The following is a 15,270-nucleotide window of genomic DNA, read 5'->3' as shown; positions in this document are numbered from 1 at the left end:
TTTCGAAAGCTTTAATAAATTAATTCAAAAATGCCGCCTTTTTGTTATAATCGGTATTTTCCTTCTAATGAATCAGTTTGGTATTTTTAGTAATACTGCTTGTGGTCACACCTTGACACTGGTGTTAAATAAAACAGCTTTGAAGAAAGCTCTTGTTTTAAGAAAAAAGTCTGAAAGAGTAATATTTATTATTGAATAAATGATTTTATACATCGATGCTTTGCGCGCGAACGCAGACGGAAAAGCACATAAATTGAAAGACAAATAAACAAATAAAATAAACACGTATTTAACAAAAGACAACAGTGCACCAAGATGGCTTCATTCTTCAATGTGGGCGCTCTGGGCAATGTTTTCTCAACACCCATTGGACAGCGTATCGGTGAGTAGAAGTGAAAAAGCGGGCAGATGACTGTTGTGGGAGGTGCGTGGGTGTAATTATTAAATTGTCTCTTTCATTCTCTCGAAAAATGCATATGTTTGGTTTGTTTGTATGTCTAATGAACACATTTGCGCATTTAGATTGTAATCTAACCAGATGCAGTAAATCGCAGCAACCAATGGAAAATTGAATTTTCCCAACTTTCTTTAGTAGTTTGTCGCTTTTCTTATTGTCACAAACACACGCATGGATATGTATGTATGTACATGCATTTACACACACATAAAACCCATATCACCCACCGCAGAGTGTACGATTTGTTGTTGCTATCTGATTACTATGGCAAAAAAAAAAAACCAAAACCGCTATCACGCCATCCCCCTCCCACATTCAGTCCCCAGTTTCAGTCACTAGTCAGTGGCATTGCCAATTGTCTGATAAGATTAGAGCTACATACACCTTTTGCAATTTGTGTGAGTGTGTGTGTGTGCATAACAAGTACAACTATAGTTGTGATGTACATACATATGTACATTTTTGTTGCTCATCACAATTCACTCAATAGCATGACTAGTCGAATTTGATGTCACCCACCCCCAGCAAAAACAACAACAAACAATACTATCGAATAATTCGGCACACCGACTGAACTTCCCTCCTTGACCACCTCGAAATGTGGTGCACCCAATTAGTCATCACCACAAGTTTTGTTATTGCTAGTTAGTTACATAAATGTGTTAATTTATTCATTTCTGCTTTCTGTCGAATTTTCGTAGTCGCATTTACTATGTGTTAGTGTGTGCCTGTGTGAGTGCATTTGTGTGACTTTTCAATGCGTTACTAATTTGTTGCTACACCATTATATTTTTTGCTCGCTCCAATTTTGTGCGCTTTCTGTGCTTTGTTTTGGCTTTGCTTTAAATTAAATATAATTTATAACCGGTTTTGTGTGTTTGGCAATTTATGAATGCAATTGTATTTGTGTTTTTGCTTTTTCCGTATCTTTCTTTTTTTCGGCTACAGTGCGTTGCACTTCAAAACAAAACGAAAAAGCAAACAGAGAGCGAGAGAGCGCTGCGCTCTCTTTCAATTACGCTCTTTCAGTAGGTCGCTCTCGCAACACAATAAATTGATCGGTTTACAAAGTGCACACATATCATGATAATCGTTAGTTAACTGACGTTTGTTTTTGTATGTTACGCGAACTAACAAACCATTAGCTGTTGCTTTTTATTTTATTTGTTTTGCAATAAAATACGATAACTGCTTTTGAATTTATGTCTGCCGCATGATGACTTTTTTGTTGTTGTTGTTGATGATGATCATCGTATCCAAAGCGTAAACAGAATACGATGACAAAAGCAAAGAAAAATAAACATACACTCACTCACGGATTCACACATACATATGTACATGCATGTATAGGCGCATTGATTGACTCACACACAGACACACTCATCAGCTGACTGTTTTTGGTGTTTGCTTGCCAAAAATGTTAAATAATTTATTGCCTTATACTAAAGCACATATCATGTTTCGATACCTTTTACAGAGGCCGCCACCGATGCGTCACTGGCCTCGGAAAATTGGGCGGCCAACATGGAAATCTGCGATATGATCAACGAATCCTCGGACACGGCTCGCGATGCAATGCGCGCCATACGCAAACGTCTCTCACAGAACGCCGGTAAGAACAATCAGGTGATTATGTATACGCTCACCGTGCTGGAGACGTGTGTGAAGAACTGCGGCAAGGCGTTCCATATGCTCGTCGCCCAAAAAGATTTCATCAATGAGCTGGTCAAGTTGATTGGGCCAAAGAATGATCCGCCAGCTGTGATGCAGGAGAAGGTGCTCAGTCTCATACAGATCTGGGCAGATGCATTCAAGAATCAACCGGATCTCAATGGCGTCACACAGATGTACATGGAGCTGAAGAATAAGGGCATTGAGTTTCCGCCCACCGATCTGGATGCCACGGCACCGATATACACGCCCCAAAGGGTAAACTAATTATGCGATACTTAAGTTTGTTCATTTCTTAATCGCTTTCTTGTGTTTTGTAGAGCGTGCCTGAAGTGCCGCATCCACAGCTCATGGCTTCACAGCATCACGCCATTTCGCCACAGCATGCGGCAGCTGGAGCTGCTGTCGCGGTGCCCACAGGACCGTTGCATTTGACACCGGAGCAGGGCGCCAAGTTGCGTTCGGAACTGGAAATCGTCAGCAATAACATGAGCATTTTGGCCGAAATGCTGAGCGTATTGAAGCCGGGCCAGGAGACGCCCGATGACTATGCATTACTCAACGAGCTGACCGCCACCTGCAAGGAGATGCAATCGCGCATTGTCGATCTGATTGGCCGCGTGCAGGACGATGAATTGACTGCGGAATTTCTGCGCATCAACGATGAGCTCAACAATGTGTTTTTGCGTCATCAGCGCTACGAGAAGAGTCGTGCCCAAGGCAGCGCAGCAGGAGGCGGAGCCGCTGCAGTTACTTCACCATCAGCAGTGCTTGGCGCTGCCATGGGTGTTCCAGGCGTCACAACGGCGACAGCAGGAGCTGGAGCAGCTGCATCGCCATCGAATGCTGCTATCAGCAATACGCCGCAAAGTGATCAGCTGCTAATTGATTTAATTGAGAGCAGCGAGGAGCAGCTGCCACAGACCTTTGGACAGTTGCAACTGGGCGCTACAGGTGGTGGCGCAGCTGCCGGAGCAGTGGCAGCTGGAATTCCCGCTGCAGCTGCTGCTGCCGATGAATTCGATATGCTCGCACAGTCGCGTACCGATGGCAACCAGTAAGCTATCTTTAATTTATGCCTAAATATCTTGTATTTGATTTGGTGATTTGTATATTGTAGTAGAACGGATCTGCTGCGCGATATTCCCAGTGTGGATGCAGCGGCTGGCAGTGTTGCATCGCCCTATAGGCAGCCAAAGCAGTCACCTACGCCACAGCAGCAAGGTCGTGGATTAGCCGGCGATCCGCCGGTGGTAAGTAAAGTGAGTGAAACAGACGCCTAGCACAGATGTTAACTAATGGCGCTCTACAATTCTTTACTCGATTTGTTATTTCATTTAAATTGCAATTTGCCTTTTGTTTTTTATTTTTATTTTGCAAATTTTCAAATTGGGTTTCGTTTCTGTTTCCGTTCCTAATTGTGTTTGATGTGCCACCCCACCAAAGTCGACGAAAGAGAATGAGATCGATGAAATGGAGGCATGGCTGGGCAGCTCAGTAAGTAGCAAAGCAGCAGCAACAAACAAAACAATCATTCATTCAGTCACACTCGCTTTTTGCCATCTACGAATCACTTTATTTTGTGTTGGTTTCATTTAAATTCATTGATTACGTTTCGCTTATCAAATAGTTTTTATTTTGGCTGCTTAATTAATAATTTGCTTTTCCAATGCAGAAGGACATTGATGGTATTGAGGAACTGACCAGCTCCGAGTTTGATAAATTCCTTGAGGAACGCGCCGCAGCCGCTGAAAATCTTCCAACGATCAATGCATCGAACTCCGCCGCTAGTGCCACGACAGGATCAGGATCGGGGCTCGCCCGCGGACCCGATAGCAGCTTACGACAGACGACACCAAAGAAACCCGGCGCTGACGAGGATCTGCTTGCGCTTTGAGTGCACAGATTCACATCCATTCAGATCCTTTTTGCATCCTGTGCAGTTCCCGCATTGTTTAATCTTTTAAAAATGTTACACACGCCTAACATAATATATTTATACATAACGTATATACATTATGCATACATATAACAAAAACAAAATAGCATACATTATACATTTCAATGTAAAATGCTTTTATTTTCTGTAATTCATTTTTCTAAATCTTTACAAAATATTATTTACGTAAAACAAAAATTCCAAAAAACGAAAAACAAAAAAAAAAAGAATCGCAAATCGCAAGAAAATTGTACTGCAACGACAATTGTAACTTATTCCAAAATGCAATCTTGTTTTGCTCTAAATGTAAGCTATGCAATAACAATAACACACACACGCATTGATTGTAATTGTACATTATGTTTTAATGATCTATTTGTTGTTTATTTATACATATACACATATACCTTATAAAGTTAATTTATTAAAAACAAAAACAAATCACTGGAAAGGAATTGTATACTGTTGATTACTTATTTTAATATTATCACAATGCCATGGATTTATTCCCGCTGGGTTAAGACCTCAGTGGCCGCTCCAAAGTCAGCGTCATCATCCTCTGACTGCGGTTTCTCCACGTCACTATCGGATTCATTAGTTGTCTTCAACGGTTCCATTTCCTCATCAGTGGAGTCGTTAATGGCAGTGGTCTTCTTACGCTTGCCCAGCAAAGATTCCAGTTCTTCAATGCGCCGCTTTTTGGTATTCAGCAACATGACGAACTTTTTGAGCAGCTTCTTTTCTGTCTGCTTGGAATCGTTGATATATTGCTCGTATTGCTGCACCAATTCGCTGGACTGCGTTTCAGCACCAGCAACTCCCTGACTAGAGCCTTGTGATGCACCTGATGAGCTAATTTGTCCACACTCCATGGCTGCATCCAGCATCTGTTGAACGTTCGACAATTTGCGCAGTTTCTCGTCCACATACAGAATTTCAAAGCCACAGCATTTCCACAGCTTAAATTTGGGTTTCTCCTCATCGACCTCATAGTCGAAACCCGGTAGTCCCATTTGTGTGGTGAGCGCCTTTTTGTATTCATCATATAATTCAGTGTAGTCCAGTTGGAGCTCCTCGGCAGCGCTTTTAATTTCATCATACTTCAAAATCGCTTTGTAGCTAGAATTACTTGTAGGCACATACAGTTGAAGCTCGACAGCATCCTCCAGCCACTTGCTGTGCAAATAGATAAAGGGCTTGACGTCTGTTTGACTGTGGCTAAGTTGCGTGCGGCGCAAAACTTTAATAAAATATTCACACATTTTTCAATTTCAAAATAGCTATTTCAATCAGCTGCTTGCAGTGTGACCGCATCGGGACCGTTAAAATAAATATACTTGTATATTCTTGGAAAAATATCGATTATAATCGACGTAATAAATATACTAAAAACTGCCGGAATTGCCTTTCAAGCTACAAGCGCAAAATATCATTCCTTAATATAAATCTGATTAGTGGGTCGAGGAGATGCGAATAATGAACTTCTATTCTGGAAATAACAATCACTTTGAAAAACCTATGAACATTTTTGAAACCAAATTAGAAATAAAGGTTTCTAGGTCGACATTAAAACGTACATTTTAGGAAATCTGTATGTGGTCACACACCGGCACAGGGTGTTAAATAAAACAGCAAAAATTCTCATCAGTGTCGCTCCATCTCCCTCACTCTCTCACTATAATCAATAAGCACTAGACGACTCAAGTTAATTACAGTAGATTGATTGCGTGCGGCGCCTACGACGTTTTGGATCAAGTGCTTGTGACTTATTTATATTATTTATATCGCCAAGCATGCTGAACAACATTATCAATTTTGCCAATTATTGGTGGTTCCGATACCTAATGGTGTGTAAAGCAATTTAAAATGTTCGCACGTTTAACTAAATGATGCTAATATATATGTACAACAAAAAGCTGTATATATGTACATATCTTAATGGTTAATAACTTTTTTATTGGTGTGTTGCGACAGGTGACCGAGCTGTATGTGGTCGAGAAATGGGAGCGTGTAACGATACGTAAGTTTTGTAAACATCAATCATTTGTCATCAAATTTTCAATGCTTTGAAAATTGTTATACGCCCTTATCAAAATCACACACATTTTTTATTCCCCACACAGACGTCATCTTTATGGTCCTATTTTGTGTGTTCTGGTACTTTAACTATTCAGTGCTGCTTTCGGTGACCGGCAATATCTTTGGATATTCCCCAATTGCAAACGGTCTTTTGCCCCCTCTGCCTCATGGAGCCGCTGGCGTCAAGGTCACATCATAGTTTCGCTTGAGAATCTGTTGAGAAATCTGCTGTTCCAACAACAAATTAATTATTAACTAGTTGTCGTACATACATACATAGAATGCTATGCTAAGAACAAAATGTAATAGTTTTAAAGTTAGTAACTCATGGAATTCGCGTTAGCCTAAATATTTGTAAATGTTTCCTTACCTTCAGATATATATATATGATATGATATATGACATGTATTTAAATCACTGCTGTAGTTCTCTCATTTCACAGTATTTAAAGTGCATATATAGCATTAGGTTGTAAGCTTTTGGCCGTTCCAAATAAATATGTGTGTTGAATCAATGTGAGTCACCTTTTTATCTCTCGAGAGCCTTGCAAATAATTGACAATCTTTATTGTTTTTCTTTTTTATATATAGTATATATACTTTACTGTCGCACTTCAATGCACTAAATGTTACAATTTCATTACAAAAATATAGCCTATTGTTATTTAGATGTGTGTGTGTGTGTATTGTGTGTAAGTGTATTTAAATAGTACTTGTATTTGTATTTGTAAGATGCATAGCAAAATTGCTGTGCAGCATTTTGTTATTCGAGTAGCCGCACAAAACAGATCCAAGGATCAGAACCAAAACTAGTTGGGAGATGGGGATTACTAGCTTACTAAAACGGGGGGAGATACGGGGTTGGGTTTTACATACTTTCTTAATCGTAGCAAAAAGAACTAATGTCTAAAAATCTTTTCTTTTTCCTTTTTTTTCGTTTGTTGACCATCGTGCCGGGCATTCCAATCAATTCAAAAACTTCAAAAAACTTATCGACTCCTCGCATTAGCATTTAAAACTTAGCAATTACTTTGTTGGGGGAGGTGAAGCACAGCAACTGCCTGCAACAGCAAAGAAGGGGCAACATCATGTGGCACCAGGTGCACCAATTGTTTGTGCCTCCAATTGCCATTGCAGTCAGCATAGCACAGCTCCTCAAAACTAATGATAGTGCTTACAACTAACTGTACAGACGAAAAAAAAAAAAGAAAACTTGTTTTCTCTCTTTTCTCCAGCCACACATTTTGATGCAGATCATTTTCGATTCAGATGACAACAGCCAAAGGCAACGTCACTGCTAGTTAGGATGCCGGCGTCGACGTACTATCCAGCAGCACCGACGCCAGCTCCTCGTTGGACTCCACATACACCATGGTGGGATCCTCGCCAAACTCCAGTCGTCCATAGCGCGCCACCAATGGCGTTTTACTGTTCATCTGGCCGCCCTGGGCGCGGGGCCATTTACGTTTGGGCTTCGAGTGCGTCAGCATATGCGACTTGAGATTGGTTGACTGTGCAAAGCACTTGGAGCAACCATCAATGGGGCAATGATATGGTCGATCTCCCGTATGTATGCGCACATGCGTGCGCAAATTGAAGTCCAACGAGAAGCGTTTGCCGCAGCCCTCGAAGGTGCACTCGAAGGGCTTCTCGCCGGTGTGCACAAGCTGATGTCGCTTTAGCTTTGAGCTCTCCACGAAACTCTTGCCACAGACGTTGCACACATGACCGCGTGGCCCATGCGTATGCATGTGTTTGCGCATGGCGCTGTGATTGCGGAATTCCTTGTTGCAGCCACGATGTGTGCAACGAAACTTCGGCTCCTCATCGTCCTCAGCGGTGGCAGCGGCGGCTGCTGCAGCACCTGGTGTTGCTGTTGCTGCCTGTTGGCCACGTTGTAGCGTTGGCATTTGAAGCTGTTGTTGTTGCTGCTGCTGATGGTGCTGCTGCTGTTGTTGCAGCTGTGGCATGATGCTGCCACTGCTGCTAGCTGGCACCAATGGAGGCGGTGCGTTCAACTGCCGCTTGGTGGTTGCCTTCTGGGCACCCACATTGTTGTTGTTCGCTTTCAGTCGCACATTTGTGCTGCTGTTTTGCAATACCAACTTGGGCAGCCCCTTTGGCAATGTCGCTCCACTCAAAGCGGGCGCTGTGTTCGGGTTGCTGGTGATTATGGGATTAGCAGGTGTGCAGGCAGCGGGCGCAGTCATTAGCTCAACGGGATGCGGCATATTCTCAATGAGTTCAATGCTCCCATATGCTTCATCCAGCTGATATTGCTCGCTTAGCGATTGACTGTCCTCCTCCTCTTCGTCGTCTTCCAGCTGTTGCTTGATGTCATCCGCATCGCCATCGATGTCCTCGTCATCACGCATATAGGCATTGACCACCTCCTCGACATCGGTGACAGCTGCGGCACTAAATGGATCCGGTAATATGACATATTCATTGCCAATGCCATCATTAAGCACATCATGGTGTATCATATGATCGATAATCATTTTTGGCTTGACATTCGCTTTGCTCGATGTTGTGATTATCTGATGACCATGTGCATTCTCCATTTCCAGCTCTGCATCGTCGTCCTCATCCTCAGAGTTGAGGGACGACCAGAGCGTAACATTAAACTGATCCTCGGTGATGCGAATGGGAACTTTAGTTTGTTTCCAACGCTTTGTGCTGCCATTGGCACCATTAATGGTTGTGTTGCATGCACTGGCGTTTGTCTGACGCTGCATGCGGCCAAAGGGTTTAAAGTCCTGCACATGACAGCTGTTTGAATCATCTGTGGACTTCATATAGTAATCATTTTCGAGCTGCTCCTCCTTGATGGTCTCGGCCGTTGCCTCAATGGTGGTTAGCATTTCGGAAGCAATATCAAAGGCATTTGCATCGCGTTGCAACATGGGCAGCTCCTCTTCCTCCTCATCGCCCGACGATAAACGCATATCGCCATCCATTTGTTGCTCCACATCCTCATCGTCGTCGTCATCATCCTCCTCTTCATCGCTGCCGAGCTCCTGCTGTTGCATGATTATGGGCGGCGGCAAAGCATCCGCGGTAGCCATGCGAGGCAGTGATGAGGCGATGCGATCCACTGGGTAATATTCGTAGACATCGCCGGCAATGAAAAACTCGCCGGTGTCCACGACAATGTTTGCTTCATCGTCGATAATCTCCTCGATGAGAAAGCTGCCATTGTCACCAGCATTTCCCATGTGTTCCGTTCCATCCAATTCAGTGCTATAGGGATGCTGATGTTCCACACTGGCTGCCGATGCTGAAGGCATCACTTGGGTGAAATATAATGGAGAGGTTGTATGTGTATTGTGGTGATTGGAGTTGGACGACGAGGAGGAGGAGGAGGACATGGGCAGGGAGAGTGGCAGGGGAACTGCAGCGGCGGCCAGTGAAAGATTCTTAACAATTGGCGGCGCCCTGGCCTGATATTTGCCGCCCTGATGATGACTTGTCATCGTCGCGTTGACGTCTTGTTTGTTGCTCTTCTTTTTTTCGTTCTTTCTTTTATTTTTTGTTTTTGTTGTTTTGTTGCTTTTATGTGTCTGCGTGCGTCGTCGTTGCTCTTGTGTGTGTGAGGCGCGCGCGCTCGTTGGTGTGTGTATATATGCTGCCTCTGCTGCCAATAATTGCCAATTAGAAGAGAACAAAAACATTTTCACAAATAACACTTACCCGCCAGGGGCCAATTGCGTTTCCAAAAAAACACAACGTTCTTCTTGTTCTTGTTTTTTTGCCTTCCTTTTACTTCACTTTATTTTGCTTCTATTGTCATCGGTGCGTGGGGCGCTGCGTCGACGGCAGCAGCAGCAACAGCAGCGGCGTCAGACGTTTCGTCTGGCTAAATGTGTTGCGTTTGGCGATCTCGTTGAGATCAAACACTGCCCGTTTATTGCACAATTGGTGCGTATGCTCTGCTAAATGTTGTCGCACAATGTAAATATTTTGAATTTTGCCGGTAAATATGGCGGAATTGTATTTTCCAAAATGGCTCAAGCACTTTCTCTTGCGTACCAAAGTTTTTGTTGGTGTTAGTGTTTGACAGCGGACCGAACGAGACGGCATCGAAAATACAACCCTGCGCGCGCTTTATGTATACATATGAGTGTGTGCCGCCGTTTTAGCGTCTAGCCGGGGGCTGTAAATGCAATTAAAAACTTTTAACTAATTTCGCAGAACTTACGACGCGTAAAATTAACACACATTAAAAGGTAAGCACAGGCTTCTAAGACAATTCGTATTCTATTTATTGTACAATTTACAATCGTAATCGATAACGATATGTTTTGAATAGGGTTGCCATTTCGCCCGCCCTACCGCTTACGGAGTATTGTTCTTATTTATTTATTTATCCGATACGCAACTGGTAGAGATCAGGTTTATAACCACAATTTTTTCAACAGCAACACTTCGGGCAGATAAATGCGTTGTAGTTTCGCCTCAATAAAAGGTTCTCGTTGCGCTTTTATTGTTTCCGCCGCGCTATTGAAAACAGTCTTATTAAAATGCACCGCTTTGCTGTCGGGCGTCAAGGCAATATTATAATGACGACACAATTGAGCGAAGTCCTGCGTCTTGTCTACTAACGTCAAACGCAACAAGTACGCTGTCGGCACTGTCAATTGCTTGTTGTTGTAGGCATGCGTAAAAATCTCCAACAGATGCCTGTAATCAATAAATGTACAATTTAAAAAAAGTAAACGTAAGTAACAGCCAAAAATGCTTGCCTTCTAATGATTTGCAGTTTGTAAGCAGCCACAGCAGAAAGAATATGCGGTAATTTTGGCAAGTCCAGAATAACACGATACAGATTCCCCCGATGATAATTCATACAAATGCCAAAAGCTAGTTTAAATGTGTCATCCTCTCGCACTTTGGCGGGCAAAGTAAGACCGCGAACCAGCGCTTCCGGTGTGCCCAGATTAAACAGTTGGTATAATGCCTCTATAAAACATCGTCGCTGCAAATCTCGCAGAGTGAACTCCTTGAGATCAGATTGAACGTCCAACTCCTTGTAGCAACAGAGCGTCATATTGAGACATTCCTGCAGGTGTTGATTACAAATCTTCGGATCGAATTTCTCTATAGGTTCCGCACACAGACGATATCGACTGTACGCTAGAAACATGATCGTCGGTTCCAGCAGCTTGATCGTCTGTTTTGGATCAAACTGCTGTATGACAATTTCACGTCGCACCATTCGTAAGCGATCGAATACGAAATCATAAACCCAATTAAAAGGCTTTCGCTCATCTAGCAGAATACTGCAAATAAAGAAAGTAATCATTATAAGGACATGCGCTATTCAGCTCTGGGGAACAACTAGCAATTCAAATATTGAAATACTTCAGCGCTACCAATCAAAAACATTGCGACAAATTGTTAACGCTCAATTTTATGTAACCAATGCAAATATTCACAGAGATCTAAATATCCCAACTATAAAAGAAGAGATAAACAAATTTAGTTAGAAATATACAGACAGACTTCACAATCATGTACATAATTTAGCCCTAGGTCTTTTAGACAATAGCTCAACTTATAGAAGACTTAAAAGATTTCACATTCTTGATCTCCCTGAAAGGTAAATTAAAGTAAACAAGAAGTTATATTTAATAGCAGGTTTCACTGGAAATCTGCTATTCCTGTTATGTAAATATTAGTCATAAAATTTACTTATTGTCTTAAGACAGATTGTAAATAAAAATTAAACGAAAAAAAACAAAAAAATTATAAGTTGTATTATAAAAATCAAGCAGTACTCACTCTTTGAGCAAATATTCAACAGTTTTGTTCAGACAGAGCTCAGTGCGCATGTCCTTTGCCTTGGGCACCTTGGCATCAGCGGCTGAGCGGGTAAACTCCTTGATCAGCACACCGGGCACTTGCTTCTGGCCATCTTTGTACTCGAAGTAATTGAGCAGTTTTTTTTGTATGCGCCTTTAAAGCAGAAACGAGACCGTAAATACATTTTTATCATTTAGATTACTTATAAACTTGCATTTTAGCCTCGGCATCGGGACAATAACGCTCACAGGAGCCGCGTACCAGACCACAAATCTCCATAGTTTAATCAATGCGATTTGTTAGTTAAATAGTTGTGCACAACAAAAATCAGCTGGCAGCGACAGGGCTGTCGCCAACATAAAAAAATTTAATTAAATTATTTGCTTTTGGATTTTGCATTGAAATTCTAAAATTTTATATTTATTATGAACTTTTGGCGCAACGTTCGGCAGCTGCTCAAAAACAAACGTATTTTTTCCCATGTTTTTCTGAGTGTTCATTTAAATGGATCGTTCCCCAAAGTATTTGTTCATCCACACTTCTACAATCTGGCAACGCTGTTCAAGTTTGCCGCTATTGTCGGTTTGATGGAGCCACATAAAAAAACTGCGTACAACAAGCAAAGCCAAATATGACACGATAATTGACTCGAAGGCGCAACAATATCTAAATGCACTGAAAGTGCGATGGATGCAACTACACGAGATGCCCGGCTTATTCGCATATCAGCTGCGGGAGGAGCGCTTAAAGCGACAACTGCCCGGGCGATATGGTTTCCATGTGGAGGTGAGAAATGATGTCCTACAAATGTGTGTCATTATTGATCGATTTAAATTATCTATTCCCTTATAGTTGAATGCGGATCGATCGTTGAAACGTCGCGCACCACAAATTATAGACAATTTGAATCCTAAATTTAAACCGCAGCAGTTCAATTTCAATAAAGTCGATGGCCAGGAAGTGCTGCTGATCATCGATGATCTGAAGGATAAGTGCGAGATACAGATGATCATCAACAAGAGTCCACTGACCAAATATCATACACTGATCTGTCCCGATGTAAAGAAGAATTTGGTACAACGCGTAACATTAAAATCGCTGGCTTTCTGCATCAATTTCCTGCGCAACATTGAAGAACCCAATATGCGGATGGGCTACAACAGTCCGGGAGCTCTTGCCTCCGTCAATCATCTACATTTCCATTTGCTGGACATGCCACAAGAGTTGTACATCGACAAAGTGAATCTGCAGGAGATTGCCGGTGGCTATGCCTATCGGTTGAATAAGGAATCGCCCACAGAAGCCGTTTGTTTTGTTGTTCTGGCCAAAGATGATGAGCAACAGGTGATGGAGAAGGTGCAGAATATCCATAAGCTGACCGAATGGTTGTGCAACAACAAGTTGCCACACAACATGTTCATCACACAGCAAAAGAACTCCAACGATCTCCGAGTATTTGTGTTTGTGCGCGAAAAGTTTTGCGTGTCCAAGGATGTGACGGCCTTCAATGTGGGATTCTGCGAACTGGCTGGATTCATTCCACTTTCAGGTGAGCTATGATTATCATTCATGTATTAAATTCCCAGTTCTGATTGCTAGCGGAGTCCAGTACTCTTAATTATTAGATACTTTTATACTAATTACAATTTTTCCATTGCAGATGAGGATAAAGTAAACAATTTAACGGAGCAGAAGGTAATTGAACGCATTCGCTCTGTTACTGGAAATGCCTACGATGCTGTCTACGACCAGGTGCAACACATTGTTAATGGCACCGATCAATCGCTGTGGCAGCAACCGTTTACTTTATAAGTAGTACACAGAATTTTGTGATTGTAGCTTAAATTTATTAAATGCGGAATACCATTGTTAAACGGCCGCTGCAATGAATCCCTTGCCCATGGCCGCCTTGCTGATCACTTTGGCATTAGCCTCGATGCGATAATCGATCTCGGTGCCCGCATTTTGCAGACGCACATGCTCAATTAACTCTGGAAGTTGATCCGCCGCAATGCTGCTGCGAATAGCCGCAAAGAAACCCAAATAATGATGCAAGTTGTGGCTGTTGAAATAAAGGAAGCCTTAACTTAGAAGGAAACATGAGGGAGAGACTTCGATACTTACATCATCAGCAGAATGGGACCAAGCAACTCGTGTGTCTTGTACAAATGATGAATGTAGGCACGCGTGTGTTTGCTACACGCTAAACAACTGCAACCACTAAGCAGAGGCGTAAACTGCTCTTTTATCTCATCATCCGTCAGATCCAAGAACGCCGCATGCTGCACTGCATCCTTGGTGTAACTGAACGTCAAGGCTTTGTAGTTGGCTGCGGCGCAATAAGCATACGAAGTGTCGAATACATCAACGCCTCTGCTAATCAGCTCCAGCGTCAATAAAGGCGTAAATGCGCCTGGCATTAGACGCGGCTTGTCATCCTCCAGCTGCTGCAGACAATGCTCCACAATGAGCAACAGCTGTGCCGCCGGTAACGTCGTTGCTGCCAAGCCATTCGTATGGAATCCTTCGAGAATGTAGCCACCATAACTTCCAGCTGGTTGTTCTTTTGCATGCTTGATGGATTGTGTACGTGCAAAGGTGTTGTAGCCACCCACAATGGGAGCCAGTAACGTGGAGTTGGCCAATCGCTGCTCTTTTCCATGCAGCGCATAGCATTCGTTCATGAAACGCTCGGTGCGATCCACAGATTTCTGTACACGCTTCTTAGTGCTCTCTGGATTGGTGTCAGCATCGCACAAGCCTTGGTAGACATCAGGCGCGAACTTGGCCACCATCTCCATATACTGCGTGGCCGTTAGGGATTCCTTGCCGCGTCGCGTGAACAACGGCATCACATCCCGATCATTTCCGCCGGCGGGAGTTGTTTCACACGGATCACGAAGCATCAACACTGTGTTGTGACCGGGCAAGCCAACATAGTCACTTAGGGGCCGAGTCCACTGCGCCAGCGACTCTGCCATTTGATCCATGGTGGACAGTGTGAGTTGGAGCAGTTGGTGCTCATTGCTGACCATTTCGAAAGCATCGGCTGTGAGATATGGAATGCTGCCGCCTTTGGTTGTTTGCATCAACAGCGGCGTGGCCAGCTCTTGGCTTTCTTTAATCCGCAGTTGGCCCAGTCGACCAGAGTTTTTACTAATACTTTTAATAACGAACTTCATCGCGTCGCTGTATATTTTCGTGTTTGCCGCACGTTGTAGAATCAGCTGTTGTTGCTTCCATGATTCAGCCGAGGCTTACAGCGTTGCCACCTGTTGCTAGTCACTGTAACTGTGACTGCGCTTCGCATAACAACAAGT

The 15,270-nt window shown here is 43.0% G+C and overlaps 6 protein-coding genes across 8 annotated transcripts; 3 read left to right on the top strand and 3 right to left on the bottom strand.

Annotated features, from left to right (window-relative positions):
* The first annotated feature begins 111 nt into the window (after positions 1 to 111).
* LOC133839830 (TOM1-like protein 2) lies at positions 112 to 4,350 on the top strand. Of its 2 annotated transcripts, XM_062271445.1 has the most exons (6): positions 114 to 382; positions 1,935 to 2,386; positions 2,449 to 3,185; positions 3,249 to 3,390; positions 3,575 to 3,625; positions 3,804 to 4,350. In XM_062271445.1, exons 1-6 carry the CDS (start codon positions 316 to 318, stop codon positions 4,023 to 4,025), a joined length of 1,671 nt encoding a protein of 556 aa, XP_062127429.1. In that variant the 5' UTR covers positions 114 to 315; the 3' UTR covers positions 4,026 to 4,350. The 2 variants fall into 2 exon arrangements, with proteins under 2 accessions (XP_062127430.1, XP_062127429.1); XM_062271446.1 differs by lacking the exon at positions 3,575 to 3,625 and having other exon boundaries at positions 112 to 382.
* Positions 4,351 to 4,411: 61 nt separating this feature from the next.
* LOC133839853 (uncharacterized) lies at positions 4,412 to 5,393 on the bottom strand. Its single transcript, XM_062271471.1, has one exon. The coding sequence runs from the start codon at positions 5,327 to 5,329 to the stop codon at positions 4,571 to 4,573; it is 759 nt and encodes a 252-aa protein (XP_062127455.1). The 5' UTR covers positions 5,330 to 5,393; the 3' UTR covers positions 4,412 to 4,570.
* Positions 5,394 to 5,707: 314 nt separating this feature from the next.
* On the top strand, positions 5,708 to 6,660 carry LOC133839865 (uncharacterized). The gene is made up of 3 exons (XM_062271485.1): positions 5,708 to 5,914; positions 6,042 to 6,087; positions 6,191 to 6,660. Exons 1-3 carry the CDS (start codon positions 5,861 to 5,863, stop codon positions 6,343 to 6,345), a joined length of 255 nt encoding a protein of 84 aa, XP_062127469.1. The 5' UTR covers positions 5,708 to 5,860; the 3' UTR covers positions 6,346 to 6,660.
* A 400-nt stretch (positions 6,661 to 7,060) lies between these two features.
* LOC133839827 (uncharacterized) lies at positions 7,061 to 10,356 on the bottom strand. Of its 2 annotated transcripts, none has more exons than XM_062271440.1 (2): positions 9,839 to 10,356; positions 7,061 to 9,782 (listed from the first exon to the last, which is right to left on the bottom strand). In XM_062271440.1, exon 2 carries the CDS (start codon positions 9,619 to 9,621, stop codon positions 7,447 to 7,449), a length of 2,175 nt encoding a protein of 724 aa, XP_062127424.1. In that variant the 5' UTR covers positions 9,622 to 9,782; positions 9,839 to 10,356; the 3' UTR covers positions 7,061 to 7,446. The 2 variants fall into 2 exon arrangements, with proteins under 2 accessions (XP_062127424.1, XP_062127426.1); XM_062271442.1 differs by having other exon boundaries at positions 7,061 to 9,779.
* A 2,246-nt stretch (positions 10,357 to 12,602) lies between these two features.
* Positions 12,603 to 13,840, top strand: LOC133839845 (GDP-D-glucose phosphorylase 1). Its single transcript, XM_062271461.1, has 3 exons — positions 12,603 to 12,736; positions 12,803 to 13,499; positions 13,611 to 13,840. The coding sequence occupies exons 1-3, from the start codon at positions 12,641 to 12,643 to the stop codon at positions 13,760 to 13,762; spliced, it is 945 nt and encodes a 314-aa protein (XP_062127445.1). The 5' UTR covers positions 12,603 to 12,640; the 3' UTR covers positions 13,763 to 13,840.
* LOC133839836 (queuine tRNA-ribosyltransferase accessory subunit 2) lies at positions 13,161 to 15,253 on the bottom strand. The gene is made up of 2 exons (XM_062271452.1): positions 14,075 to 15,253; positions 13,161 to 14,012 (listed from the first exon to the last, which is right to left on the bottom strand). The coding sequence occupies exons 1-2, from the start codon at positions 15,130 to 15,132 to the stop codon at positions 13,820 to 13,822; spliced, it is 1,251 nt and encodes a 416-aa protein (XP_062127436.1). The 5' UTR covers positions 15,133 to 15,253; the 3' UTR covers positions 13,161 to 13,819.
* Positions 15,254 to 15,270: the final 17 nt, after the last annotated feature.

The sequence above is a fragment of the Drosophila sulfurigaster genome, chromosome 3 (genome assembly GCF_023558435.1).
Source record: "Drosophila sulfurigaster albostrigata strain 15112-1811.04 chromosome 3, ASM2355843v2, whole genome shotgun sequence".
NCBI lineage: Eukaryota > Metazoa > Arthropoda > Insecta > Diptera > Drosophilidae > Drosophila > Drosophila sulfurigaster.
The sequence above is the reverse complement of the archived record's forward strand: the minus strand, read 5'-3'. Positions and strand labels throughout refer to the sequence as shown.

Excerpts from the sequence above, each read along its gene's own strand:
- LOC133839827 (XM_062271440.1), bottom strand. The coding sequence starts at position 9,621 with ATGACAAGTCATCATCAGGGCGGCAAATATCAGGCCAGGGCGCCGCCA.
- LOC133839853 (XM_062271471.1), bottom strand. The coding sequence starts at position 5,329 with ATGTGTGAATATTTTATTAAAGTTTTGCGCCGCACGCAACTTAGCCAC.
- LOC133839845 (XM_062271461.1), top strand. The coding sequence starts at position 12,641 with ATGCAACTACACGAGATGCCCGGCTTATTCGCATATCAGCTGCGGGAG. Across the intron at positions 12,737-12,802 it reads GATATGGTTTCCATGTGGAG|TTGAATGCGGATCGATCGTT; the intron begins GTGAGAAATGAT and ends ATTCCCTTATAG. Across the intron at positions 13,500-13,610 it reads TGGATTCATTCCACTTTCAG|ATGAGGATAAAGTAAACAAT; the intron begins GTGAGCTATGAT and ends TTTCCATTGCAG.
- LOC133839836 (XM_062271452.1), bottom strand. The coding sequence starts at position 15,132 with ATGAAGTTCGTTATTAAAAGTATTAGTAAAAACTCTGGTCGACTGGGC. Across the intron at positions 14,013-14,074 it reads GGTCCCATTCTGCTGATGAT|CCACAACTTGCATCATTATT; the intron begins GTAAGTATCGAA and ends TTATTTCAACAG.
- LOC133839830 (XM_062271445.1), top strand. The coding sequence starts at position 316 with ATGGCTTCATTCTTCAATGTGGGCGCTCTGGGCAATGTTTTCTCAACA. Across the intron at positions 3,186-3,248 it reads TCGCGTACCGATGGCAACCA|TAGAACGGATCTGCTGCGCG; the intron begins GTAAGCTATCTT and ends TGTATATTGTAG. Across the intron at positions 3,626-3,803 it reads AGGCATGGCTGGGCAGCTCA|AAGGACATTGATGGTATTGA; the intron begins GTAAGTAGCAAA and ends TTTCCAATGCAG.
- LOC133839865 (XM_062271485.1), top strand. The coding sequence starts at position 5,861 with ATGCTGAACAACATTATCAATTTTGCCAATTATTGGTGGTTCCGATAC. Across the intron at positions 5,915-6,041 it reads GGTGGTTCCGATACCTAATG|GTGACCGAGCTGTATGTGGT; the intron begins GTGTGTAAAGCA and ends GTGTTGCGACAG. Across the intron at positions 6,088-6,190 it reads ATGGGAGCGTGTAACGATAC|ACGTCATCTTTATGGTCCTA; the intron begins GTAAGTTTTGTA and ends TTCCCCACACAG.